General features: G+C 43.0%; 1 protein-coding gene across 1 annotated transcript; it reads right to left on the bottom strand.

Annotated features, from left to right (window-relative positions):
- Window positions 1-2,660: 2,660 nt before the first annotated feature.
- On the bottom strand, window positions 2,661-26,330 carry LOC309560062 (uncharacterized protein; the record flags this gene model as incomplete). Its single annotated transcript, XM_082263580.1, has 6 exons — window positions 25,805-26,330; window positions 24,746-25,060; window positions 21,524-21,662; window positions 8,098-8,129; window positions 2,845-2,918; window positions 2,661-2,759 (listed from the first exon to the last, which is right to left on the bottom strand). Exons 1-6 carry the CDS (start codon window positions 25,857-25,859, stop codon window positions 2,661-2,663), a joined length of 714 nt encoding a protein of 237 aa, XP_082119706.1. The 5' UTR covers window positions 25,860-26,330.
- Window positions 26,331-27,268: the final 938 nt, after the last annotated feature.

The following is a 27,268-nucleotide window of genomic DNA, read 5'->3' as shown; positions in this document are numbered from 1 at the left end:
AGTATGGTGCTTTCGACAGCCGATTACAAATTTTCGGACGACAAAAACTGGATGTGCTGGTGATAACATTTTTATTGTACATCTGATTTTTTTCATTTAATTAGTACAGTTTTCGTCCAGAAAAAATTGTAAGAGCAAGACTAGGCATGCTCAGAAACGAAAGAACACATACAAAACAATTCCAACACATGACATCACTTCTGATGTAGAATTCTGTCGTACGGGAATTTTCGTATGAAAGTAACCTCTTCACTTTTGACATGAGACTAGCATGCAACAAAAAACGGACGACAGATTGTTCGATTATCTGATTGTGTGTACGGGCCTTTAGGCACACAGTCTGTGTCCAGAGTCGCTCATCTGTCGCTTATGGCATGTAATCACTGAATGTGTGGCCGTCATTGATGTGTACAATTTTCCTGACCGTGAATGACTGCACACACCTGATGGCTTGAATTGGCCTTGTTAATGGCCTTCCTAATAGGTGAGTGCAAGTTTTTAATGAAAACATTGGATGGCTGGATACACCTGAATGGTGTGGAATCCATAGCCAGAGGGAAGCCAGCTGAGAGGGGTTGCATTTCCCACTACAAGTCAAATGTTCATGAGCAGAAGTGGATATGTCTACCATTGGATGACCACTTACAAGCTTTTGGAGCTAAACCAAAAATACCAGTGCAGGTTTTACCTGAAAGGTCAATTTACACTTAGTGATTTTAAAGTTTTTTTTTTAAACCTAATACATTGCTTTTCAGAGGTATTTGATAAGCAGCTCAGAAGTGATAGGTTTCCTCCTGCCTGTTTTTAACCCTTGAAAGCCTGCATCTGCACTGCAACCTCATTGGCAGCGGTACTGCCTGACAAACATGGCCTGTGCTGTGGTTTTTGCTGCATCCTGACTGTGGCATTGTCTACTAACATGGCTTATTTGGGAGGCTGTGGGGTTCTGTAAAGTTGAGGCTCCACCATATATTAACAATTCACCCCCCCCCCCCCGCTGCCCATGTAAACTAGGTCAAACTCAGATCGAATTTCTTTCCTGGAAGGAAATTCACTTGGTTCCCCCCTTTAACCTAGTCAGTGTAAATGGAGTCCCGTCTGTGGAACCATTGTGTTTTCCAGTCGATGACGGGGAAAACCACCCCCTGCCGGGAGAACATCGGGATTATTGCTAGTGGCTATAACAGCTGCTAGAAATAATCACAAGTAAAATCCAACAGGCTGGTTCTATTACCCAAGTTGCTGGATTGCTTAACTTGTGTACATTCAGCCTGCCCATACATGGTTTGAAATTAGGCTGGTTCCTGCTGAACTGGCCAAGATTTGAACAATCTATAGCTGGCTTTAAGCCTACCACAACTATTATAGTCTTGTAGAATAATTTCTGTTTAGCGTTCTGATTTACTAAGAGTTTTTTGTAGTGAGAGGGTCTTTCTAAATTATTGAGTTAATCTTCTATTCACTAAACCCTTGCACTACATAGTTTCTACAGCTAGAAAATGGTGTACAATCAATTGTGTGTGGCTGTATCTTGGGATCTCTTCTTAGTTTCATGAGTTACTCACCTGGAATAAACCTGGGCATATTCAGCATGAATGTTCTAGGTCAGTGGCTCACTAAGTAGTGAAGCATTTTGTCCATCAAATCACACTTTTTCTTGATGAGCCCTGCCTCTTTAGGTCTCATGCACACAGGGTATCCGTTTTAAGCCCCCTCTGCCTGAGGGGAAAGCCAAGTAATCAATACGTAGTTAGGTGCGTCTAGTATTTTAGTGGTAATGCATTCTATTGCCCAGAATATTAAAGAGGAAGTAAACTTCCATCTTTAAATTTACCTATAGGTAGTGTAAATATCGTTCCTTCCGAGCCCTGTGCCCTGACTGGTGGCTCCTGAGCACGTCGTCCCTTCTCTGGCCAGCTACAGAGCCGGAGTTCATGAAGATGGAAGCGGTTTCTAGCGATGGCATCGCTGGAAGGCTTCGTTTTCAGGTAAGTTTCACATAATGTGCTAGTATGTGATGCATACTAGCACATTATTCCTTTTACCCTGCAAATGAGAAAAAAAAGGCAGCGGTTTACAACCGTTTTCATTTATTCTAGCCACTGTAATACTTTAAAGTGGAACTATTGGCAACTTTTTTTTAAGTAGGATTTCTTTGTGCCTTCTTTGTTCAATTACAGAGATTTCCCTTCACTTCCTGTCTCATGGCCAAACAGGAAGAGAGATAAAATTCCTGCAAATTAGGGGTATTTCTTGGGGCCCCTTGGGTCACCAGAACTAGTGTCCCCATTGGAAGATTTCACTTCAATTACTTTTCTGGGGACACCCCAAAATCTGGGATTTTCTTTTACTTTTAATAATTGCAAACAGGACAAATAGAGAGGGTGAATCTCCCTAATGGGGGGGAATAGACCGCAATAAAAACTGACAGATGTTCTCTAATCCCTATCCACTCTATCCAGAGAGAGAGAGAGAAAAAAAAAGTTTTGCCTTTAGTCATACTTTAATGGTCAAATGATTAGACACGTCTAGCATTTATGTACGCTTAGGCACATTACACTTTTATCTGCTCTTCAGCTCCTCTCCTGAACGTGCCTTTGCTGGAGGTTGTTTTTCTTCTAATACGCCTTTATTAGACATTCAGGCTTACACAGAGGTAATCACATTATGGTTGCATAGACTGTAGAATGAGGGTTCAGCAATTTTTGGGAGGGTGGTTTCTGACTGATTTCCAGCTCCACATAAGACACTTCCGTACTCTGGAAAAGAGAACAATATTAATATCTGCTTATGTAATGCCTAATGCTGCCAGCAGAGGAAGCCGCAGCTCTTTCTTAAACCTACCGTCTCTATGTTTAGATCAGTTGTGCCACGGTTTAAATTCTCAGTAAGGGGAAAGTTGTCTGATCTTTGTCTTTCTGCAATATAAATATTGCATTCCATTAACCCACAAAGAAATGGTGCAAATCCAAATGGAATGTCAGTCATTAATAATACATTTTCTTTGATTAGGGATTATGGTCTTGCTAATAACTGAACTTGTATAAGAATTTGAATATTAAGTTATTACAACTATGCAGTCTTACCTATTGAAATATTGATAAATGTTTAGATTTGTGATCCTAGTGCGGGATAAGGAAGGAACCGCAAACTTGCATTATTAGGGGAGTAGTACTGAGCACCATGCCACCCTCATTTTCCCCAGAATTTTGCAAGTCTGTAACAAACGGTCCGATTTAAATCTTATGTTTATATTAGGCAGCCAGGGTAGTTGATATAATTTGATAGGAAGCAGACAAGTTGGAAGGCATGCAAGGCATTGCAAATCTTCACCAGCGCAGGTCTTCAAATAATTCTGATGGGACCCTGTTTTAAATGGTCAAGTTAAGAATAGGCTGGAGAGCAGCTCAAGGAATTTATATCTATAAATCTGTTATATTGACCAAAAGCTGACCTTTCATATACTATATCTTAATCTTTAACTCCTATGGTGATGCGGTTATCTTCCTAGAAAGTGGCTAATGTATAAGAGGATGTTAATCTGTTAGACCCCAAACATGCCCAAATTACAAGGCCCAGAAGGTTAATAAGCCCTCCTAAGAGAAATATACTGTACATCTGTTCGATATCATATTTGGTATCTAGCAGATTGTAATTTCATTTTGCTAAACCATACGCTGATCTACGGCATGTGAAACCTTATTATATGGGACTATAGATGTACCCAGGAGAAAAAGCAGTAGGGATGTTCCAATGGAACATTATAAAACACCCCTCAGATCTTTTGATAAAGTGGGGGGTTAGCTCTGCCACACCATCTCCAAGGTAAAAAAAAAAAGCTGTTGCATTAGCCGCTCTGAGCTCTTGTCTGCCATTGCAACTATCATGGAATACCAATAGACATTTACAGTATGAGGGCTAATAACTTTCGCAAATATCAGATTAAACTTACTCTGCAATGGATCTGAACTCTTCACTGTACCTAAAACCAGGCAAACTCCAAAGATTTTTCACTTTTAAAACCCTTTTATGTCACTGTTGCTTTTGTCTGTTTTGTAATATGTTTTGAGTAAAAATGACAGCAGTGTTTTTAATTCCCTTTCATTAAAAATGTGGAAACTAAAATTGTCGAGCTGAAACGCTGTATGCTTTAAAGTGTTACTAAACCCACAACAGTAAAATCAGTCTGTGTATCCAAAAAAATATACTTGTTATATTCACTGTGGAACCTCTGCATTGTGTAAAAAGGCTGTTTGATTCTGTCTCCTCTGATCCTCCCCTTCTACTGGCTTTTAATAATTTCTTGAGAACACAGACTCTATGGAGTCAGGCTGCACATGCTCAATTTGGTGTGTAGAGTTTTTTTTTTTTTCTTAGGAGGGTGCATGTGATCAGCACAGGGCCAATCTGCACTGTCTAAACAGAGGGTCAGGGGTCTTGAAATTTCATAGGTCAGTCAGTAAACCCCTCCTACAAGCTTTAACTGGTGCTTGGCTGGACATTAATAGAAGTCACAAAGCTGCTATATACTGCTGATGAGAAAAGGTATTTAGCAGTTTATATTTACTAAAATAATTGCATTTCCGTGTACTGTGGGAGACCAGATATAGTAAATGCAGGGTACTGGGTTTAGTAACCCTTTAACTATAAATAAAGTGGCACTTTCGTCAGAAAATTAAAGACCTTCAGTCATTTTTTTCATCTTTCCATCTATTAAGTCCTCTACCTTTTTGTTGTTTTTATTTTTTGGATAGTAAAACATTTATTTTTTTCTGCCAGTAAATGCCTTACACAGCCCACTTCCTCTTTCTTGTCTGGTAATTAGCCTAGGCTAATGACCTCATGCACAGCTCTCACTCTCGTGAGAGTTTGCCAGCAAGGGAGGAGGGATGAGTAATAGAAGAGCCAATGGTAGCTGCAGAGCTGAAGGGGGCTGGATTAGGGCAGAGATGATGGGGAAACTGCAGAGATCCATGAGTATTCATCAAGAGAGGATAAATGTGCAGACAAGCAGTGGTGTGAGTGCGTGTGTCTGTGTAAATCTAGGAAATGAAAAAAAAAAGGCAGCAGCTTCAGCTGCCCACAGTTAACATGGCTGCAGCCAGACTTAGTGGAGGGAGATTTCTGCAGCATATTTGGCAAATACAGAATCACAGTATATTTAAAATATTTTGCAAAGTGGTTGGAGGGAAGCTTCAGACTGGCAAATTATGTTTTTATTACAAATGATGTGAGCAGACGGAAGTTCTGCTTTAAATCCTGCTAGATCACTTCTGGCTGACCTCTTTTGCAGGTAAAACATTAAAAATAAGTGCCTATTCTGTTTAAAATCCAATAATGTATGGTTTTATCCTGCTCTGCACATGCTGACTTCCTCTCTTATCTCAGCACTATCCCTAAAATTTAAGTCACTAAAGTCCAATTTTTAGGATTTACTATTGGTTAATGGGGAGAAAAGCAAAAGACGGTGTTGAGGGAACATAGTTTAGGGAGGGGGAAAGGGAGAGGTAACAGGACATTCACTACTGCCAGAGAGACACAAGAGTTCAACTATCAAGAATAGTGTCTTATTATATCTCCCTAATATTCTCTCCTTTCTACCTTGTGGACAGCCTGTGAACTTTAGCACTGTAACGCTTTTGGAAAGCTGGAAATGTGCATAATAACCAAAGGTGAGGGGGGGACTTTTCCGAAAACAAGTGACTGGTCTAGGCTTCAACAAAATGACAGCCCCTAGCAAGAAGAAACCAGAGCAATGCTGGAGGCAATTAACAGCACACTCATTTTAGTAGCATAATTAATAATGTGGCATGTATGCACTTTTATTTAATTGTTAAACTGTTATGAGAAAAGTTCCACTTGAACAACTTTGTCCCCTTGAAGAAGCTTCCATAATGTAAATACTGTTACACTCCTGTCTGGGTGTGGCAGTGATTCTTCTGATTGTCATGTGAGCTGGAAAATCTCTGCACAGTCTAAGGGTCCTTTCACACGGCCGCTCCGTGTGTCTGCAAATCATCCCATCCGTTTGCGGACATAATGTAAGTGAATGGCACTGCGGATGTCAGCGGAATACCATCCGCTGACATCCGATTTTCCTCCTTTCAGTTCTGTTCCGTTTTTTCGAATGGAACAGAACCCTATTTTTTTCTTCTGTGTAAAAAATGGAAAGGAAGGAAAATCGGATGTCAGCGGTGTCATCCGCTGACATCCGCAGTGCCATAGACTTACATTATGTCCGCATATCATCCGCAAACGGATGGGATGATATGCGGGCACACGGAGCGGATGACACAAATGTCATCCGCTCCGTGAAAAAAAAAAAAAAGTCCCGCAGCGGACTTAAGCAGCGGAGCGGTCATGTGAAAGGACCCTAAGAGTGTAATTGCCACAGTATTTATTTAGATTTCCTTTTTTTTTTTTTTTTTTTTTTTTTTTTTTTTTACGGATGACTCTATAGTACAAAGTCAGAATTGAGAGGCCTCCTGGGGTCTGACAGTTGCTGCCTTGTCTACTGCCTTAAACCTCCCTGGCGGTATGATTATTTCAGATTTTAGGCGCTGAAAGCGGTACCATTTTTTTGCATGTAATTCTTAAGGTCCAGCAGCCACAATCCACTATTTTAGTGTGCGTTCTTTTTAACATCATGATAAAGTTGGAAACACAAAATCATAATAAATAACTATAAATAAGTTAAAATGTGTGTGTGTGTGTTAGATACGCATATATATATATATATATATATATATATATGCGTATGTACAAAGTACAGTATAACTGTAGGCAAGGGCACTGGGGGGCAAACTAAGGTCAATTTATTTTATTTAGTAATGTAATCCAATAGGATTACAATATATCAGTGTGTTTGTGTGTTTTTACTTTTTGAATTTGCCACCGGTTCCAACCCCCTGCGATGCAAAGCGACGCTCGCAGGGAACGGAAGCCGAGGCACACCGCATCAGGCGGAAGATCCGACTGCCGGAATACATTGCGGGATCCCGGGACAAGGTAAGTAACCTCTTCCAGGATCCAGCGATTTTTTTTTTTTTTTTTTTTTTTTTTTTTTTTTTTTTTTTTCTTCCTCCCTGGCCGTACCCCAAGTGTGGCTCGGGGTTACCGCGAATGGCACTGAAGTTCCACCCCGAGCCACATTCGGGAATACCGCCAAGGAGGTTAAAGTGGACCTAAAGTTGAGAAACAAAGTGCAAACAGGCAGGTTCTTTATTGTAGAGGAGATGGGCAATGCCTATCTGGCCGATGAAAGACTGGGTAAAAATCTTTTCATTTAAATCAAGAGTGACAAACACCCCTGCACTTGTACACAGGACTAATAAAAATTGTGAGTTAATCAAAAAAACGTATTGGGAGTTAAAAAAAACAAAAAACGTAACATACAAGCAGCCCGTAATAAAGAAAAGCGTAGGGATACGGATACGCAACCGTCCCTTCTGCAGTTTGGGAAGCAGGTGGAACACGAACAGCATCCCCTGCTTTTAAAGGCTAGAGAGCAAGTTTCATTATTGTAAGTGTATTCTCATTTTTATTTAATAAACATTTTTTATATACTGCACAATGAGGCCTATCTCTTCTTTCTCATACACATCCCCACTCTGAGGAGGAGTACCTTATCTGATGGACCTGGGACCTATATGGATATACCCTTATGCTGTGTTTGACTGCCTATAATGGGGGTAAAATGTATTTTGGGAGTGGCTTGTGCGTGTGATTGTCGATGAAGAAGGGAATCTTTGAACCCACGGGTGATATCTGGAGTGGAGTGTCTTGCAGAAGATTGTCTACTATTTCATTGTTTGGGAATAAGGAGATATCCTAGTGGGACTTTATAAGCACTGTTTATCACAATTATTGGTGTTTGTTTTTTAAGCGCGGTCAACTTGTTATATATATCTATATATAAACACTTTCATGCCATAACAGCTTTACTTTAAATAATTTTTGAGGGACAGCTTCACCTTTTAGGTAAGTTACACTAAAGAAAAGAAGGGACTTATAAGACAATTTCACTAAAAATTAGATACTCTTTTAACAAGTGCCCCACTTTTTCATTTTTAGGTAAACTATGCTATGAATTCTTACCTCTGGGACGTTGATGTAAAGTGGATGTTTTCCTAAAAAGAAGAAAAAAAAGAAATTAGTAATTTTTGTTATACCTTTTAACATCAATTTTGTATCTGATTCAAATGCTGGCTTTGCCGTCCATGTGGGAGGTAGCGCTAGAGCTTATTGGTGGTGGATAACTCTAATGGAGGGTCCTAGAGTGGGTCTCTTCAAGCATGAGAATATTATGGAGGTAGGTGAGGAAGGTTGTGTATGAATAGAGAGTTGTGGAAGCTCCAACTGGTTGGAAAACCATGGCCACGTATGGCATAAAGCCATACTGGTTGGAAAACCATGGCCATGTATGGCATAAAGCATTGCCAACATGTAGGTGGGGTGCAGCGTGGTGCAGAGACAATAATTCACACAGGCAGGTGCAATAGAACTTGTATTGAAGGGATGCAACAACAGTTCACAACAAGCCCAGTAAGATGGGTACATTCACAATTCAGTAGGGGGATAGGGTAGATTGCAGCCGGGGTGACAGCGTCTGTTGAGAAGAGACTGAATGTGGCCTGGCCAATTGGGAATCAGTCAGAACAAGTGAGGACCTATGCTTACCCTCCTCACCAGGAACCTTTCCTTAGCACTGTTACTGTCCCTCACAGATGGGGTACCTGTCCCTACTTTGTCCACTCACCAAAGCATGCCAAATTCCAGGAGCCAGGGTCTAAAATAGGCTCTGCCTGACCCAAGATGGCTGCTTGATTCACATGGGGCAGCATCCAAAAGGACAGCTTCCCCAGTGACCGAGCAACTGTATCACTACAGCCGACCACCACCTGCTGTGGAGAAAATAGACTGCACCTGCCTACAAACACATTTTAGTGCATGGAGTCTCCTCATGCAGGGCTTTGGTAGTATTATATCTGTTTAACTGAAGAAGGGGAGCCCAAATATCTTTCAATACATTTACTAAGTTTTATATCATAATTCATAAAGTAAACATTATTCTGCAACCAGCTGGAGTTTCCAAGGCTATCTATTTATGCAGGTATTTACTTACCTCAACATGATATTAAAGCTGAGTTCCACCCAAAAGTGGAACTTGCACTTTTAGTGGTCCTGACCCTCTGACATGCCATATTTTGACAGGTACCTGCTTCCACTTCTGCATAGGCGGCTCGGGCGGAAGTTCTCCTCTCCCTCCCTTCAATCTTCTGGGACTTGTCACAGGTCCCAGAAGATTGCCAGTCCATTCAGAACGTGCAGCGTGACCCGTGCATGCGCAGTGCGCACCCGGCTGTGAAGCCGCAAGCTGTCACAGGCGAGTGCCTACACTAGAGATACCGGCGCCACAGGGAGAAGACGGAGAGAACAGAGGCTCTCCCCAGCTGCATCGCTGGACCGTCCGTGGGACAGGTGAGTATGTGTTTATTAAAAGTCAGCAGCTACACTTTTTGTAGCTGCTGACTTTTAATAAAGACAAAAGCCAGTGGAACTCCTCTTTCATTCAGGATATTGCAAAGGCTTATTGCTATGCAGACCAGTTGAAATCACAAAATAAGATGAATAAATATGGGGGAATGAACATATGTCGTCCTCCCAAGATTCTGTGCTTGGGCCTGAGCAGTTGCGTGCATAGGTTTAGTGATGACTGGGGCCAACTTCTTGATCGTATGCCACAGAGCGTGCAAGTTCCTGTGCGATTTCAGCACAATTCCTTGCATTGTGTTTTGAAAGCCTATTCATATGAATGGGCTACAAAATACAGTGGACTGAAGGGAGAAAAGCCTATGTAAAGGTAAGTCAAGTAGGAGGGAGTTGCAGTGGTCGAGGGCAGAAAAAATCAATTAGAAAATTAGTGATGCGGGACGAGACCTGAGGGGTAGAAAGATAAATTTGGGTGTGAGCAGCGTAGAAATAGTAGTAGAAGCCGTAGGGGTTGATGCAGTTTAATTTCTAACCTGTGTGGTGCCAAATGTCAAAGATTTGAGACTTTACCAGATTTATATGTTTTGCCCTTACTCATTGTGTGGAAATAACAGTCCCGTTCTCCATATATTGTCAGTCTGACCTGATACAGTTCATGACTGTAGTTTCTTTTATTTCTAGTCCACAGTGCCAAGTGTCTATGATTCTATGGCAGAATGACTAAGAGGCTGCTTGGCGGCAGTCTTTGTCAGAGGGAGAGCCTCCAGGGACAGAACAGACAGATGCCCAGGGCCGTCGTACCCTTGGTCCCACCCAGCTTGGATCAATGTACTATAAATATGCATGTGTTCTACTTGAAAGATGCCCATGTAAGCTAGAAATCACTGACAAATACACCTCCACTATAGAAGCATCCCGGTCCCATGCCTGGTAGCGTGATGTCACGGCCCCATCTCTCCACCTTGTCCAATCAGAAAATGCTTTGCACTTTCTAAGAAAATGCAAACTGTGTTCAAAATGTGCCCCTCCTGTGTTCCCTCTGCAGTGGGACAGCTGCTCAGCAGGGGACCTGGAAGTCGGTGGACCAATGTACCTACGCAAAAATAGACATACCTAAACGTTTGCTTTAACATTATAAGTGTGAACTCACTCTTTTAATAAGAACCAATTCGTCCATTTTCCTCCACAGCCAACATTTAGAATCAACCCAGAGAATTGACCAATGAGGAGAAAGCTCGATCTTATCGGTGGCTTTGAGACAGAACCCTGCAAGAATATAAATATGGAAGCTACCGTTGCTAGCTCCATATGTATCTGTGGTTCACTTCTTAGTGAGTCATTGACGGGGGACAAGATTACAGGTCAACAAACCTGATTTTAGTTTCCAGGATCTTTTATTCAAAATATTGAGTACAGAAAATTAGAAATACAGTATTAGAAACAGCAAATCTGAATTTCAGGTTATCACCAGCATAACATAAGAATGTACTGTATATGAATAAGAACAATAGTTATCCAAGTACTGGTTGTTCAAATAATGCTATATATAATAAACCACAACCTAGAAAGACAGGGATCAAATAGTCAATTTGTCAAGTATTCCAACTTCTAACTGTAGTAGTGATTTGGTAGAAATCCACAGGAGTAGTTAGGATTACGGAAAAATTTTATCCTTACCGTAATTTTCCTTTCTTGGATCCTCCCCATGTCAGCCTACCATGGGTCAGTTCTGCCCTTTCTGACCCCTCCAGGACCCCCTTTATCTTAGCCCATAAAGGGCATCTATCTGCCTAAGCAAGGGTTCGTAATATCCCACCTCGTGACATAAAATTAGGGAGGGAAACCTCGGCTGACATGGGTAGGATCCAGGAAAGGAAAATTATGGTAAGTAAGGATAACACTTTTCTGTATTCCTGGACCTCCCCATATCAGCTTACCATGGGACGTAACTAGCAATCCTCTTCAGGGTGGGAAGAAAATTTAAGTAAAAAAATAAAAACTCAGAGTCCAGCACCTGATGCTGCTACTTACAGTATATTTAATGGCCGACAGCCGCCGTAATAACAGTAGAACCAAAGTCTTCCAAACACGGAAGAGACACTTTCACCCTGTAATGATGGATGATGATACTGGGCCCGCTCCAGGTTGCTTCCTTGCATACTACTTCAGGAGATACTTTAGCATACTCTGCCCAGGAAGCTGCCATACCCCTAGTCGAATGTACCTTAACTTCAGAGGGTGGGGAAGGCCCAATGATTTGTATGCAATTTGAATGGTTTTGACGATCCAAGAGGATACAACCCTGGATGGCACTGCAAAACCCTTCTTTGAACCAATCGGGAAAACAAAAAGTTGATCCTGTCTACTGAACTTTTTTTATTCTGGTCCAAATAGGTAGATAAAGAGGAAACCAGGCGCATGCACGGCGGCTCCCCGGATGGCGGCTTGACCAGGGAGGTCCGTCCCGCACTGGCACTATAGGCGTACTGTCTGTGGATCTCCCGGGGACACCCGATGCTCGGATCGCAGGTCTGGCGGGACCTCACTCCTCAACTTAACGCGGCGGAGACCCGGCTCTGCAGTCCTAAGATGGCGGCCACAGCAACATTCCTTCCGGGACCCGCTGAGGGGGAGGACATTTCAGACACCCCATCACCTCCAGAACAAAGAAGGTCAGTCCTCCTCAGCCCCTCGGACCCTCGGACCCCCCACATCGCCCCCTGATCCTCTCACCAGCCTCCACGGTTTCCCTCCTGGAACGTACCATGGAGGAATTAATCCAGTCCCCGGCTGGGGCCTACACTGCTCTGCAGGGATTACCTCGGGGCTCTCTGACACCTCCTCCTAACACTCCAGAGGACTTTTCATGCCTCATGGCTACTTTCTCTAAAATACTCTCTGCAGGCCTAGCCTCGACTGCATCTCAAATTACCTCAGCTATACACTCTGACCTGCAGAACCTGGGAGCTAGATTAGAGGCCATAGAACTTAAAACTGACCAAACTGTCCTCCAGAGTAAATCAAAATTCGGCAAGAATGCAGGAGCTACATGATCAGCTGGATACAGCCCTATCTAAGATTGATGAATTAGAAAATCGATCCAGGAGACATAACTTCAGGATTAGAGGCCTGCCTGAAGCCCCGTACACACGTACCGATGGTCGGCATACAAATGTTCCTCTTTTCTCCCCGGGATGTCGGTGTCTGCTGAAAAGTGCAAAGACAGCACAAGGACAGCACAAGAATTTTGTCCGCCGACTGCAGAAGTGATGTCATGTAATGGTTAACTTTCCCTGTGTTTTCTATTTTCTGAGCATGCCCAGTCTTGCAAATCTGCGGTCTGTCGGCCGAATTCTGTACTGACAGGCGAACAATCGTCCGTTCTGGTGTCGGCATACAAAAATTTTCATGTTTGCAAGAAAGACTTTTGTCCGCGGATTGTGCGCAGACATCTGTCGGAGGCACCATACTAACACGCGTACAATCGGCAGATCCTTCGTCCACCGACGTTTGTATGCCGACGATCGGTACGTGTGTACGGGCCTTTAGTCTATTAAAGATGTTGAAGCTGTAGTGACATCCTTCATTCAGAAATTAATTCCTGCTATACCGCCACATTGCCTTGAATTGGACAGAGCACACAAGGCCCTGAGAGCCCCACTCCCTGATGGCTCTCCAAGAGATATTATTGTAAAACCCCATTTTTACAAAGTGAAGGAGGAAGTCATGAAAATCTCCAGATCCTCTAATCAGCTACACTTACAAGGTTTTCCCATACAAATCTTTGCAGATCTTCCACCTACTACTATCCAAAAGCGGAGAGCTCTTAAACCACTCCTTCAGGTGCTGCAGCAAAAATCCATTAAATATTGGTGGTCCTTTCCTTTTCGCCTCACTTTTCTGCATCAACAAAAACCCACAGCTTCTCATCTTTACAGGACGGTGAACAACTTCTTCTTCGCCTGGGACTGCTCTCCCTAGAGCCACCTTCCTCATCCACGGCCAGGAATTTAGGCTCCTCCAAACGCCCCTCACCCCAGAGCCCTCTGGTCCCCACCTGGCAGAAGCAACACTTCAAAAGGTCTAAGGAAACCAGACCTCCCTAGAGGCACCTGTTCCCTAGCCGGTGTTCACCTACTTTCAACAGAAGTCGCACTTCTGAGAAAGATCTCGACGATTGTTTCCTTTCACTGCAGGACTGCAGCGGTCCCCTACAGGGGTTCTTCCTTCCACCTTTGCCATTAAACAAACACAGACTACACTTTTCTTTTTTGGGGGAAAATAATTTTTGTTCTTTCCCCCTTTTTTTTCCTTTTTTTTTTTATTTTTTTTTCTTTCCTCGAGGATGATTGTGACAAGACGTCTCTTTGTTGCCCCCCCCTTTTTTTTTTCTCCTCTTCCCTTCAGCTTAACAATTTATGTTTTAGGCGGCTATGATAGCCCCCAAGGACGCCTGGCCAGAGCGGGATTTCTGCTGCACCTCGCCCCCCCACTCTACAGAGGTACGGTGCGCCTCTGTAGACCCGGGCGGATGCCTTTCTTGAGTGTAGGCATCTATGGGTATCAGGGAAGGAGGGGGTGGGCCCTTCCTCTCCTGACTGGGTTATGGGTATTAAATGATAGCCAATGTTTGCAAGTTTTCATTGTTTTGTGGCTCTTTATGTCTTCCTCCTCTTCTTTCGTTCTCCTCCCCTGCTGCTCCCCTCTACTTTCACCCCCAGTCACCGGGGGTCCCTCTCTCTCTCTTCTACAGGGTTTTACTCTTCGTTTGTGGCTCGACCAAACTACGTATCTTCCCCTCACTGGGTCTCGCAGAGTTCACCGACTTGCCCCTTCTCGAGTGATTCTCCCCTCTGCTACGGAATGAAACCACCAGCTGATTCATCTCGACCGTTGAAGCTCTCATCACAAAACGTCCAGGGGATCAACTCTCCACCTAAGAGGCGTAAGCTTTTTAACTTATACCACTCCCACCTCATAGACATTGCACTAACACAAAAAACTAATTTTCCAGCATCTTACAATCCCTTGTTCGTTCACCACAAGTACCCGCAATTCTATCTGGCGAATGCTCCAGACAAGACCAGGGGGGTGGGGATTTTCTTTGCACGTCATATACAATTTGACCTCAAAAGTAAGCTTGTAGACAGTGACGGCAGATACCTCCTTAGTGGTGGGTGATATTGGTGGCAATACTTTCTCCTTCCTATCCTATTACGCTCCTAACCGACGACGAGACAAATTTTTTCTGCACTTAGCCTCTCATGTGCTTCCCCACGCAGCAGGTACACTGATAATGGGAGGAGATTCCAATGTAGCTCTTGACCAAGGGCTGGATAAATCTCGCCCAGGGAACCCCTCCTTTTGTCTCTCCCCCAGGCAGAGCACCCGAATTGCCAAATTGCTCTTCACGGAGGGACTGGTCGACGCTTGGAGAGAACTCAATCCCACAGCTAGGGATTACACTCATTTTTCGGCCCCTCATAATGTTCTCTCCAGGATAGACCACATCTTTATCTCCACGAGAGCGCTTCCCCAGACCGTTAACGCCTTCATTAGGGACTCTCCTCTTTCTGACCATGCTATGGTCATCCTCCTCTTTCATCACACCCTGGCTCATGGCAGGGAGTTCCACTGGCGCCTCAATGAGGCTCTCCTGAGCGACGCTTTCCAACGCACTATCTTGACTAAGGAATTGGAATCGTACTTTTTCACTCAATGACACTCCAGAGGTTTCCCCCCGAAACCGTCTGGACTGCCCAGAAAGCAGTTATTAGAGGGAAAATAATCCAAATCTCTTCCAACCTTAAGCGCCAGAAAAGAGCGGATGTTCTTAAGCTGGAATCTGAATTTCTCGAAACTAGTCCATAAACTTAATCCCACTCCTGCTTCCAAGACTGAATTTGGCTCTCACGACGGAGGCGGAAAAACAGCTCCGCTGGTCTGGGGCCAGATTCTATGCCTACTCTGATAGAATGGGAACCAAACTGGCAGTCAAACTCTCACCTAAATTCCGTGCGGCCACGATCCCCAAAATTAGAACCCCCCCAGGGCACCTTATCCCAAAACCCACAACAGACCCTGAAATCTTTCCATTCCTTCTACTCTAAACTTTATGACTGTGACTCCATGTGCTCCACCTCCCAATCTCCTAGTTTCCTGGATGATCTTTCACTACCTCGCCTTACTCGAGACCACAGGGAACTACTTGAGGACCACATCTCTGAACTCGAGGTATTGAGTGTGATTAAGGGGCTGAAGACGGACTCCACTCCAGGCCCCGACGGGTTCCCCACGACCTATTATAAGACCTTCGCCACGACCCTAGCTCCCCGGTTATGTAAATTTTACAATTCACTACAGAAAGGGGGCACTATTGAAAAGACCTTGAACTATGTATATATCAGTTATTCCAAAGCCGGACAGGGATCATAGTGACGTAAGCAATTATAGGCTTATATCTCTCATTAATGTAGATCTCAAGATCCTGACAAAGATACTTTCCAATAGACTGTCCCGCTTTATCAGCAATTATGTCCATAAGGACCAATCAGGCTTTATTCCGGGGAGACAGGGTCCTGACCTAATTAGAAGGGGCGATAAACCTCATTTCCCTGACTAAATCTGGCCAAAAGAAAAATTTTGTGGATAATGACACATGAAAAAATCGTGGCTATTCTGAACAACCGGGTACCGCGGTTTGAGAGTGTCTGGGAACCTTGGGCCCAATTTCTTCAGATTACATTATGACCTCACCCTGAGTTCGCCCCTTTTATGCCCCCGGTGACTTCTCTCTTTCACTCTTCTCCCCCTTTTTTCCCTTCTATCTCTGGCCTTCCCTCCCTTTCACATCCCCGCCTCCCTTCCCCCTGTCTCTCCCTCTCTACCCTCTCCACTGGGTTTACGGTGTTATTTAGTGGATTTCAGCCCTCCCGGCTTCCTCACTATTAGCCACCACCTTCCTCATGTGTGCAAAATAGCCGACAGCTCCCTGACTTTCTTTGGGATGCTGTCTCGTGCTGGTGTGTACCCTGTTCCCCGAATGTGTCGCAACCCTCGGGGGCAGGGATCTACCCGCCGATGCTTCTGTTCTCCTCGTCTTGTATTCATCCTGGAGGCTCTTAGGGGGACTATGGGACAGCACTTACCCAAACTTCAGTGTTCCATGTTACGGACTCTCCAAGAGTCACCTCGTTCTCAGTTATTATTCCTTTACGATTCAGTGTTACTATGATTTCCTCAATAGTTGCCTGGTTTCCAGGCCTATGATTTTTCACAGTGTTTTTTGGAAGATTACTTTCATGATTCTTACTCTTGGATACTTGTACCTTACAAAGTTTCTAATCTTATGGCTGTTTTACAACGCTCTTTATGATACTTATGTTTGCTTGTACTTATTATTTCTCAATAAAAATGATTGAACGAAAAAAAAAAGAGGAAACCAAGTCCAGCTTCCTCCATTCATCATCTTCTTCACCCACCAGAAAGGCCGGAAGCATTGACTCCCAACTTAAATGAAAAGAAGTTGCTACTTTCAGAAGAAAACTTGGTACTGCTCTGAGCACAACTCTGTTTTGAATAAACAGACAATATGGTTTCCAAGCGGAGAAAGCACATCATTCAGAGATTCTTCTAGCCGAGGCAATGGCCGTCAAGAAAACCCTCCTTAAGGTCAAATGAAATAAGGAGCAGGAGGAAGGCGGATCAAATGGAGGAACCAACAAGACTTCCAAGACCAAAGTCAAGTCTCATTTAGGAAAAAACTATTTCACTGGAGGTCTAATCCTCATGGCTGGTTTCAAAAACCAGACCACTAAAGGATCCAATGCCCACCTCCTATTTGTCAGGGCTGACAGGGTGGAATCCTGGACCTTTAAGGAATTGTAGGCTAATCCATTGTCTAGGCCATACTGCAGGAACTCCAAAATATTAGACACCGAATGAGACACAGAATTCCAATCCCTTTTTACACAGAAAAAGACAAAAAGTCCTTCCGAACCCGGTGATAAGTTGAGTTTGTTGTTCTCTTACGAGCTTACTACAAGGTATCTAGAACTTGATCTGAAAGATCTAGACCCCTCAAAGATTTCCTTTCAATCTCCACGCCATCATATTTAGCCTTTCTTGGTTTGGGTGACAGATACCATTTTGCAGTAGGAGATCCCGGCAAATGGGTTGAAGTATTGGAGGATCGATCTTCATCTTCCATACTAGTGGAAACCATGGCCTTCTGGGCCAGAAGGACAAAATCACTATGGCTGCCACTTTCTCTCGACGAATCTTCAACAAGACCTTGAGATTCAAGGGAAGTGGAGGGAAAACATACACCAGGGGGAAACTCCATGGCTTGGAGAAAGCATCCTGACCCAAGGCTTGCAGATGCCAGCATGTTCTTGATCCCTGGCAGGTAGGCTGCTGAAAGAAAGGTAACATTCCTCTCCGCCCACAGAAATATTTGGCAGGCCACCTGAAGAAGCGGCCGATTACTGGTGATACCTTGGCAAGTTACATAGGCCACGTGGTTTTGTTGTCCGACAGGACCTTGACCGCCTGATCTTGTAGCACGGGTTGAAACGCTAGCAGAGCACGCCGAATGGCCTCCAACTCCAAAAGATTTGAGCTGTGAGAAATCCTTGCCTTGCACATACTTCCCTTGACAGTGAGCTCTCCAGCCTAGAAGACTGGCATCTGTTGTCACCACTACCAGCTCTGGAGACTTGAGCAGTACTCCATGAAATAGATTGCGGGAAACTCTCCTCCAAGCCAATGACCAAATTATCCAAACCGGCATGCAGATCCTCTGGATCAAGCAGTGGCAATCCCATCGGAGAGGAGAAGAAAATTGTATTGAAATCTCCTTCTTGGCCACCTTGCCCACAGGACCACCCGGATTGTGAAGGACAGAAGGCCGAGATACTGCATACATTCCTTTACACTCAGAAAGGATTTGGATATTGCCTGCTTTGTTCAGATTTGAATCTCCTGAACTTTCCTCTGGGGAGGAAAAACTCGACCCGAACTGGTTGGGCTTGGACTTAGAAGATTTCGGGAAGGTTGAACCAACTCCCCTCCACTGTCTGAAGAATGGTTTACCTAGCCTATAGGAACTAGCCTCTCTGAAACCCTCCTTAGCCCTTTTGGAGAAGCGAAAGGGCTGGCATTTCCTCCTTCTCTCCTGAGGAATTAGGCCCAACATGCTGCCCGAGACCTGCTGAATTGCTAACTCCAAAGCCATGCCGAAGAGAAGCTTCCTGTCAAATGGGACCGAACAAAGGCTGTGTTTAGATGCATTATCCACTGACCAGTGCTTCAACCAAAGTCATCATCTTTGCGGTCATCCTGACTTGGACCACCGCTGCTTCCATAAGGAAATCTACTGCTGTCCTCACAGACTGCAAAGGAGAAGAATTACCAGTTCCAAGTCCCTCTCCCATAGACTCAGCCTCCAACTCTGAAACCCAAACTGTGAGGGCCGCTGCCACAGACGTGAGCACCATAGCCAGCCTGTATGCTGCTCCCGCCACCGTATACAATCTTTTTAAATCTGTGTCAATTCTGTGATCCATGAGATCCTTTAAAAGAGGTGGAATCTCCCAGGGGAAGTGTAATATGGCAGACCAACCTCTGCAATGAAGCATCCAGCCTAGGAGTAGTGTCCCATAGTTTTGCATCTTTTTTTTTCCCCACGAAAGTGGAGTTACCCTTTAATATAGGATTTCACCTCTCGAGCACCTGCCATATTGTCTTGTGCAGCTTCCTTGAAGCTAGAAGCGCAAACAAGCTTCCCTGGCAGAACCCAACAGGCTTTCTCTTCCGGATGGTTTGGTAAAGATTCCCTCGAAGATGAAGAGAATCTTCTGTGCTTACGCCCCGATTTTACTCTTCTTGGAGTCCTTTCAATGCCATAACCTGTCTTGGCTCGGATCTGAGTACCTACAGTGAGGTAAAGGTGAGGGGGATCTGGACCATTCAGACAGGCGATCATCCTGTACCTGGCGACTTTGTGACTTTTCAGGTCCTGCCTCTTTCTTATTTTTCTAAGCATAGGGCATTGACTTGGCACCTCTTTGTGGGCGTTTATCCCGCCTTGGGCTCTTCCCCCTGAAAAAAAAGACGGAGGGCTGCTCTCTTTTAAAGTTAAAAAAAAAAAAAAAAAATGTGTATATATATATTAAGAAAAACATACACATATACCTTTCCATCCAGTCTTCAGTGCTCAAAAGGCAGAAATCAATTAGGGCACCTGGAAAGCGGAATGAGACATCAGGACTTCCACAGACCAGAAGCCAAGCTCTGTAACAAAAGCTGCCTGGATACCAGGAATACATGTGCGGCAGCTGCCGTGGAACTACAGGTGCCAGCCAGCACAGGTAATCTCCAGGGGACCAATACAAAAAAACAAACAGTACATTATACTGTCAGACCGTCCTAAAACCTTGGGAGGTTTACAGCCCATACGGGGGGTTCTTCTGACATGGGAGAGGCTGAACCCAAGCAGGGTGATAAAAAATTGTTAAAGGAAAAAATATATATATATTTTTTAAAGGCTAGCGTTATACAGTGCTAGTCAGCACTGGTCAGTCATCCCAGCCAATTGTGCATAGTTATACAAGTTGGAGTATCCCACTCATTTCCTTCTCCCATCCAAGTTCTCAATAAAAACACAAAAACCAAAGATACTGGACTGTTTCCTGACTGAGCCAAAACCACTCTGAAAATGTTGAACTGTGCTGCTGTTGCTAATGGTAGCCCAGGGGAACCGTAACCAGCAGCTCCCAAGAGAGTAGTGCTACATTAATATTCTCAATAAAAAATACTGGAAACTAAAGTCAGGTTTGTTGACTGGGGAGGTCCTGGAAAATTATTATACTGGAGAAGGGGAGACCAATAAAGGGGAGGTGGAAAAAGGGACAAGAAGTTAAGGGTTTTAGGAAAAATGGTGTCCCCATACCTAAGATTATAATCTTAATGAGAGCCCCACCTTTGAAAGTCAAACCTGACTTTAAGGTGACATTAAACCCTCGGGTTTTAAGCACTTTCAGGAGCTGATTTAAACTATAATCAAAGGCAAAACATTTTTTTATTATTGGATAGAGTGGAGAGGGATTAGAACCCCCTGTCAGTTTTTATTACTATCTGTGTCCCCGTTAAGGAGATTCACCCTCTATTGTTTACCTGTTTACCATTATCATTGAAAGTAAAAGAAAATCCCCAATTCTGACTTGCATCAGAAAAGTAATAGAGGAGAAATCTTCTTATGGGGACACTGACCTGGAGGTACCTAAGAAATTCTCTTAATTTACAGTGATTTCCTCCCACTTCCAGTTTGGCTATGGGACAGGAAGTAAAGGGAAAAATCCGCAATGGGACACAGATGGAGAGAAAAAAATTATATAAGTATGCAGCTTGTCTTGTAATGCTTGCCTTTGTTCCTGTTTAAGCTGGTGCCATGACCCAGGTCTCTTGTTTCAAGGTTGCTCCTTTCTCTTGTAGCATCCTATGGAGCCACTCTTGCATGCATAGACTATAGTCCTGTCTCCCTGTGCTGTGTTCATCAATAGAAGCACGCAGCCTCATAGTCTAGGATGGAAAGGCACTCCCCTGCTCCTCTTTTCCCTCTCTCAAAGCTAACATATTGACTGGAGACTCTACTGTCTACTGTTTCCTATGAAGACCGGAAATTCAGAGAAGCAGCACTGAGAAAACAGAAGCCAGCAGCAACTGTTTACTTGGGAATGTTTATTTTATTGTGTTTAATCTGTTAAGCTAAAAAAATGCTGCTGATGTTGTACTACTTTAAGGTTGCAGCCTGTGGGGGTCAGTGATTCCAGAACTAGAAAGTAGTAATAGGGTTCAGTGGTACTCATGCCGATAAAGGTGAATCATGGCAGCACCTCCAATATTTCTATCCTGTAGGGTTTCCAATACCATATATGGTAAATTAACAATTGAATGAATAATTGTAAATTCTTATTATATAACAGATGCACACAAATCTAGTTACAGTGGTTCAGATGTCACAGACTCCTACCTGAAGATTCTCAATAGGCAGCAGCTGGATGTAATGGCTGTCAGTATGATGAGGATTATCAGTAACAGGACTGCAGTCACAATGGTAATGATAAGTCGTGAAGGAACTATAAAAGCTGGAACAGATGTTTCCTCTTTGCCTGGAAATGAATTGTATTTAAAATTTGAGGCTGAAAGCTGTAAAAAAATGGTCACTTTGCATGAGGGACAGACATTCATCTCTTAGTGTCACCCCATGGGAGGAGGGACAAACTAATGACTCCCTTATGTTTGTGACACCCTGCAAGAGGATAACCAGGCTCATAGCTCCCTTCTGTTTGTGTCACCCTGCAGGAGGAGGGGCCAGCTTACACCAATCAGCCATAACATTATGTTTTTTGGAAATGTATACCGTGCCAAACACTTAAAAACAGCAGCCAGCAAAAACAAATGCCAATTTGTGAAAATAAATTAATAAATCAATCAATGCAGCGCTGATAAAACAATATAAAGTGGGAATCAATGCTTACATAAAAGCAAACCCAGTAAATTATGCAAACAAATGCAAAAATTGTGCAAATATGAATGGGTGAAAATCAAACCAATATACACTTTGCAATGATAAGCGAGTTCATATGGAAAACTATGTAAAGAAAGTGCATCATGTGCATATCTATGAAAACGTATACAAAAATATTTTTTGCGCAAACACATGTGCAAAAATATGCATGTATAAAGTGTATATGTGTTAAAAAAAAGGAAAGATATATCAAAATTGTGCAAAAATATGCATGGATATAGTGCATATGTTTAAGAAATGATTAGTCCATGAAAAAGTTCATATAACATCCACCAAAAAGTGCAGAGTGCAGATGAATCCTCCTTAGATGATCCTAGATATGTGACCAACACCAATATTATAAATTTATCGGAGGCTTACCAGATAATAGGGACCCAACACAGCGTATACTTTTTGGGTCAATTAGGCTGACACAAAGGTGGATGATCCTTATGGCAGATGATGTCTATTTAGATGAAACACGTCGGCTCTACTGCGTATGCTGAGGATATTTATCTGTACAAGCGCCTTTTTACACTTGATTTCTGTAAGTGTGTTTTTCCTTTGATATTAAATTGCTCTTAAAGGTACACACTATGTAAGTTTTTTGTTTTCTTGAGCTTTTCGTGGATAGTATTTTCCTGCTGTGGCCACCAAAGGTTTTTCTATCGGGAGTTGTGAAAGATGAGTCTAAACCTTTCTTTGGAAGATCTGTGACATCTGCCATAAGGATCATCTACCTTTGTGTCAGCCTGATTGACCCCAAAAGTATACGCTTTTTGGGTCCCTATTATCTGGAAAGCCTCAGATTCATTTATAATATTGGTGGTGGTCACATAACATTATGACCACCCACCATAACCCTTCAAGGCATGTACTCCACCAGACCTCTGAAAGTAATATTGCTGTGGTAGCTGGCACCAAGCCATCAATAGCAGATCCTGTCCTGTAAGTTATTTTGTAAGTCCTGTAACACCTCAAACTCATTGTTGTTTTCCTTAACCACTTCTGGGCCAGAAGGTTTTACCCCCTTAATGACCAGGCTATTTTTTGCGATACGGCACTGTATTATTTTAACTGACAATTGCACGGTCGTGCGACGCTGTCTTTTTTTCCCCACAAATAGAACTTTCTTTTGGTGGTATTTGATCACCTCCTGCATTTTTTACTTTTTGCACTAGAAGCAAAAAAATACAAGACAGTTTTGGAAAAAAAAAAAAAAACCAATATTTTTTACTTTCTGCTATAAAACATATCCAGTTAAAAAATGTAAGAAAAATAATTTCTTCATCAGTTTAGGCCAATATGTATTCTGCTACATATTTTTGGTAAAAAAAATCCTAATAAGCACTCATTGATTGGTTTGCGCAAAAGTTATAGCCTCTAAAAATGTGGGGATATTTTATGACATTTTATTTATTCAATTTTTTTTACTTGTAATGGCGGCGATCAGGGATTTTTAGTAGGACTGCGACATTGCAGCGGACAAATTGAACACCTAACTGACACTTTTTTGGAAACCAGTGACATTATTACAGTAATCGGTGCTAAAAATGTGCAGTGTCACTGTACTAATGACACTGGCAGGGAAGGGGTTAACACCAGGGGCAATCAAAGGGTTAAGTGTGTCCCTAGCGGATGCTTTCTAACTGTGTGGACTCACTGGATGAACACAGAGTTCTGTGTTCCTGCTAAGCAGGAACACAAGATCACTGTGTTCATCCCTGACCTGTTTACATTGGCAGACCACCATTCTACCTCTCCACCGGACCCACTGATTGGCTCTCCCCCACTGGCTATTGCACGAAACGACGTACAGGTATGACATTTCGCTCAATAGAGCCGAATCTCTGTTTTTGGAATAAAATTTATCACCGTTATTGTTTATTTATTTTCACTTGGCACTTTATTTATTTATGGTACATTGTCTGGTCTAGGACAAAAATTGAGTACCTTCCCCTAGTGGAGTGGGATAATTTCATCACTTGTGCACTTTATATTTATGAGCAGATACATTTTGTTTTGTCACTTGTGCACTTTATGTGAATAAACCACGCAATTTCTGGTGCACTTTTTGAAAATAAGTCACACAGATTATGGTTTAACTATTTGTTGGGTACACCATTTGGTTTTAGCATTTCATTACCAATAGGTAGCACCTTTTATCAACCTCTTTGTTTTCTATATTCACCTTTAACCCTCAGGGGTCGGTTGTTGGCAGCTTACACCTTCAGTACCCAATTTACATATATTTTTCCACTCACTCCATAGCGCTGGTCACCTTTGCTTTATTAATCTTGCCAAGGCACCCCTGAGGAAACCTTAAGGCACCCTGGTTGAAAAAGGTTGGTCTAGCCATTACATTTTGGCCCTTTTCAAAGTTGCTCATATCCTTACATTTGCCATCTTTTCTGCTTTTAACACATCAACTTAAGGTACATGTTCACTTGCTGTCTAATATATCCCACCCACTTTCAGATGCCATTGTAACAAAATAATCAAAGTTATTCATTTGATCATAATGTTTTTGACATGTGGTTATAATGTTATGGCTGATTAGTATATAGCCCCCCTTTGTCTGTGTCACCCTAGAGGAGGACAGACTAATAGGTTCATTCTATCTGTGTCACCCTGCAGGAGGAGGGACAGACTCCATCATTTGGGTCATGATGTCACAACACTTACTTGCGCTGTCTTCTGCGGCTGGGGCGGCAGATGTCTGTGGTCCTATGTAGTACACAGCACTAAGGCTGGGATATTGTACCACCCTGCATTCCCATGATCCATAGATATTCTTCTTGTTGGACAGATAGTACAGTGCTTTTGTGTCTTGTCTTTTGGTTATCTGCACAATATTTCCATTTAAAAAATATGTGAAGGTATATTCTTGTGAGGCATGGATCGTCCAATCAAGACAGAGCTGGCACCTCAAAGCACTATAGTTGAATTGTGAGATGCCTATGAACAGTGAGAGGGAAAGAGAAGGGACTTCTGTGCAGCCTGTGGGGGAACAGCAAAAGTGACAGTAAATACAATAATATATATCATGTTACAGATTCTTATGAACAGAAAAAAATTCTGAATATGAACTTTGTTACTGTGTGCTACCACTGCATGTGACATACCAGTATTCCAAAGTAAAAATGATATATGTCTATGCACATTTATAACAGTATTTTGTCCGGTAAGTAAAAAATAAAGTCATGTCCCATCCCCATCATGATATTCCTAAAGCTGAAACAGAAAGACTGTTGGCTGGCTTCAACAAATATCTAAAGTCAAAGTCTATGCCTTATTTTTTCCAATTTAGAAAATAAATAAAGATAAATACAATTTGCATAAATAGGTTGTTTATTTGTGTTCTTTGAAAATGCTAAGCTTATGTCCACCTAGGAAATAAAAAAAAATGGCCAGAGGCGTCCACATTTTTGCACAACACTGTGGGTTTCAATGGCAGCCATAGACATTTGGTGATTGTTGGATATTTGGTCCCTGGCAATGTCTTCTTCATTGGCCTACATAGACATGGGGGATGGTTCTCCATCTGGCAGAAATCTCCTGTATTTGGGTTATGTTATGTTATCCTTTAATAGGCGTCCCCTATTAACACGGACCAGTCAGTTCAAAGCCACTGGTGTCTTTTACTATCCGAATGATAAGAACCCAAGCGATATATAGTCAGCCTAGCATGTAACACAAATCAAAATGATTTCAAACAAAAAACAAAGACATTGTATATCTCACCTTCTGTGCCACTGTGTAAGAGTAGAGCAAACCCCAACATCACCAAAATGTCCATATCTCTTTGATTTCTGATGTCCTCTGGTATTCTCTTCTATTACTTCATGTTGTTATCGTCTGTTCTGTAGATAGTATGTAGGTCTGCTTTATTTGTCCTTTTCTAACCACTCTATCACTTATCTACCTATCTATCCTCCACAGTTCCTGTACCACTTGGTCCCCTTCACCTTTTTTTCTCATTAGCTTCTTCGTCACTTGTGTCTATGTGACAGGATTTCCTTTACCTTTATCTGGATCAACACATTCCCCTTTACAAGTCTCAAGATCACTAGATCTTCCTTCCCTCTGTAAGACAAAATTTACTTTATCCTTCCCTGGGTCACTATCTTTCTACACCTGTCTTTTTTCGACAAGATCCCCTTCACCTTTCTCTGAGTTACTATTTCCCCCCTTTACCTGAGTTGCTAGATCCTCCCTTTTCTGTATCAGTAATACAAGATCCTCTTCCCCCCGCGTTGGGTCACTAGATACCCCCCTCAATCTTCTCTGTGGGACCAGATGCCCATTTACCTGTCTTTCATCAGTAGATCCCCTTCTCCCCTACTTGGATAATCCTCACAAAAAACGTTTACCTGTTTAACGTTTTCACTCAATCATTATCAATGGTCTACATGTCACCAGATCCCTCTTACTTCCCCCCACCCTCCGTGCCACCTGAATTCCCTTTAACTCTTTTTGCTTTAATAAATCCCTGAGATATGTTTGCTACTAGATCCCCTATCTCTCTCTCTTTCTCTCTCTAAATGTCATCAGCTTCTCTTTGCATCACTAAATTTTCCATGTCACTTGTAAAATCCCCGCCTTCTGCCTCAGTGTCTATTAGACCCTTACCATTTTTTCCCCTCATTTGTTCTCCAGCACCAGGAAAAAGGCATCTTATCTTTGACAAACAGACATTACTTGTCACTCTTTATTTTCAGACATGTCTGCATTGCTATAAATGGAATTTTTTTAAGAAACCGAGGAAGAATTTTTTAAAGGGCAAATTCACTTTAACCACTTGCCGACTGCTCACAGTATATTTACTGCGGCAGTCGGCCCCGGCCAGGCAGAGTGATGTAGGTCTACGTCGCTCGCCTGTCACTCCTTCTAGAGCCAATAGCGGGCGAGCGCGCGCCCGCCGAGCCGCGCGCCCGCCTCGGCTCATTCACGGAGGAGTGGGGGAGTGTGACTGGCGGACCCGATGTCCGCCGGTCACACTACGATCGCCGGTACAGCGGGAGAAAGACAGAGCGGCTTATGTAAACAAGCCGCCTGTCAGTTCTCCCTGTGTAAAAATGAAGATCAGACGGTTCTACTATGTAGAACCGTTGATCTTTGTTTTTACACCAATAGCAATGTCCCACTACAGTTAGAAGCACGCCCCTAGGACATACTTAACCCCTCCCTGTCCAATACAGTTAACCC

The sequence above is a fragment of the Pelophylax lessonae genome (genome assembly GCF_965119305.1).
Source record: "Pelophylax lessonae genome assembly, chromosome: 7".
In the NCBI taxonomy this organism is placed as follows: Eukaryota; Metazoa; Chordata; class Amphibia; order Anura; family Ranidae; genus Pelophylax; species Pelophylax lessonae.
This window is presented reverse-complemented; position numbering and strand designations above follow the sequence as displayed.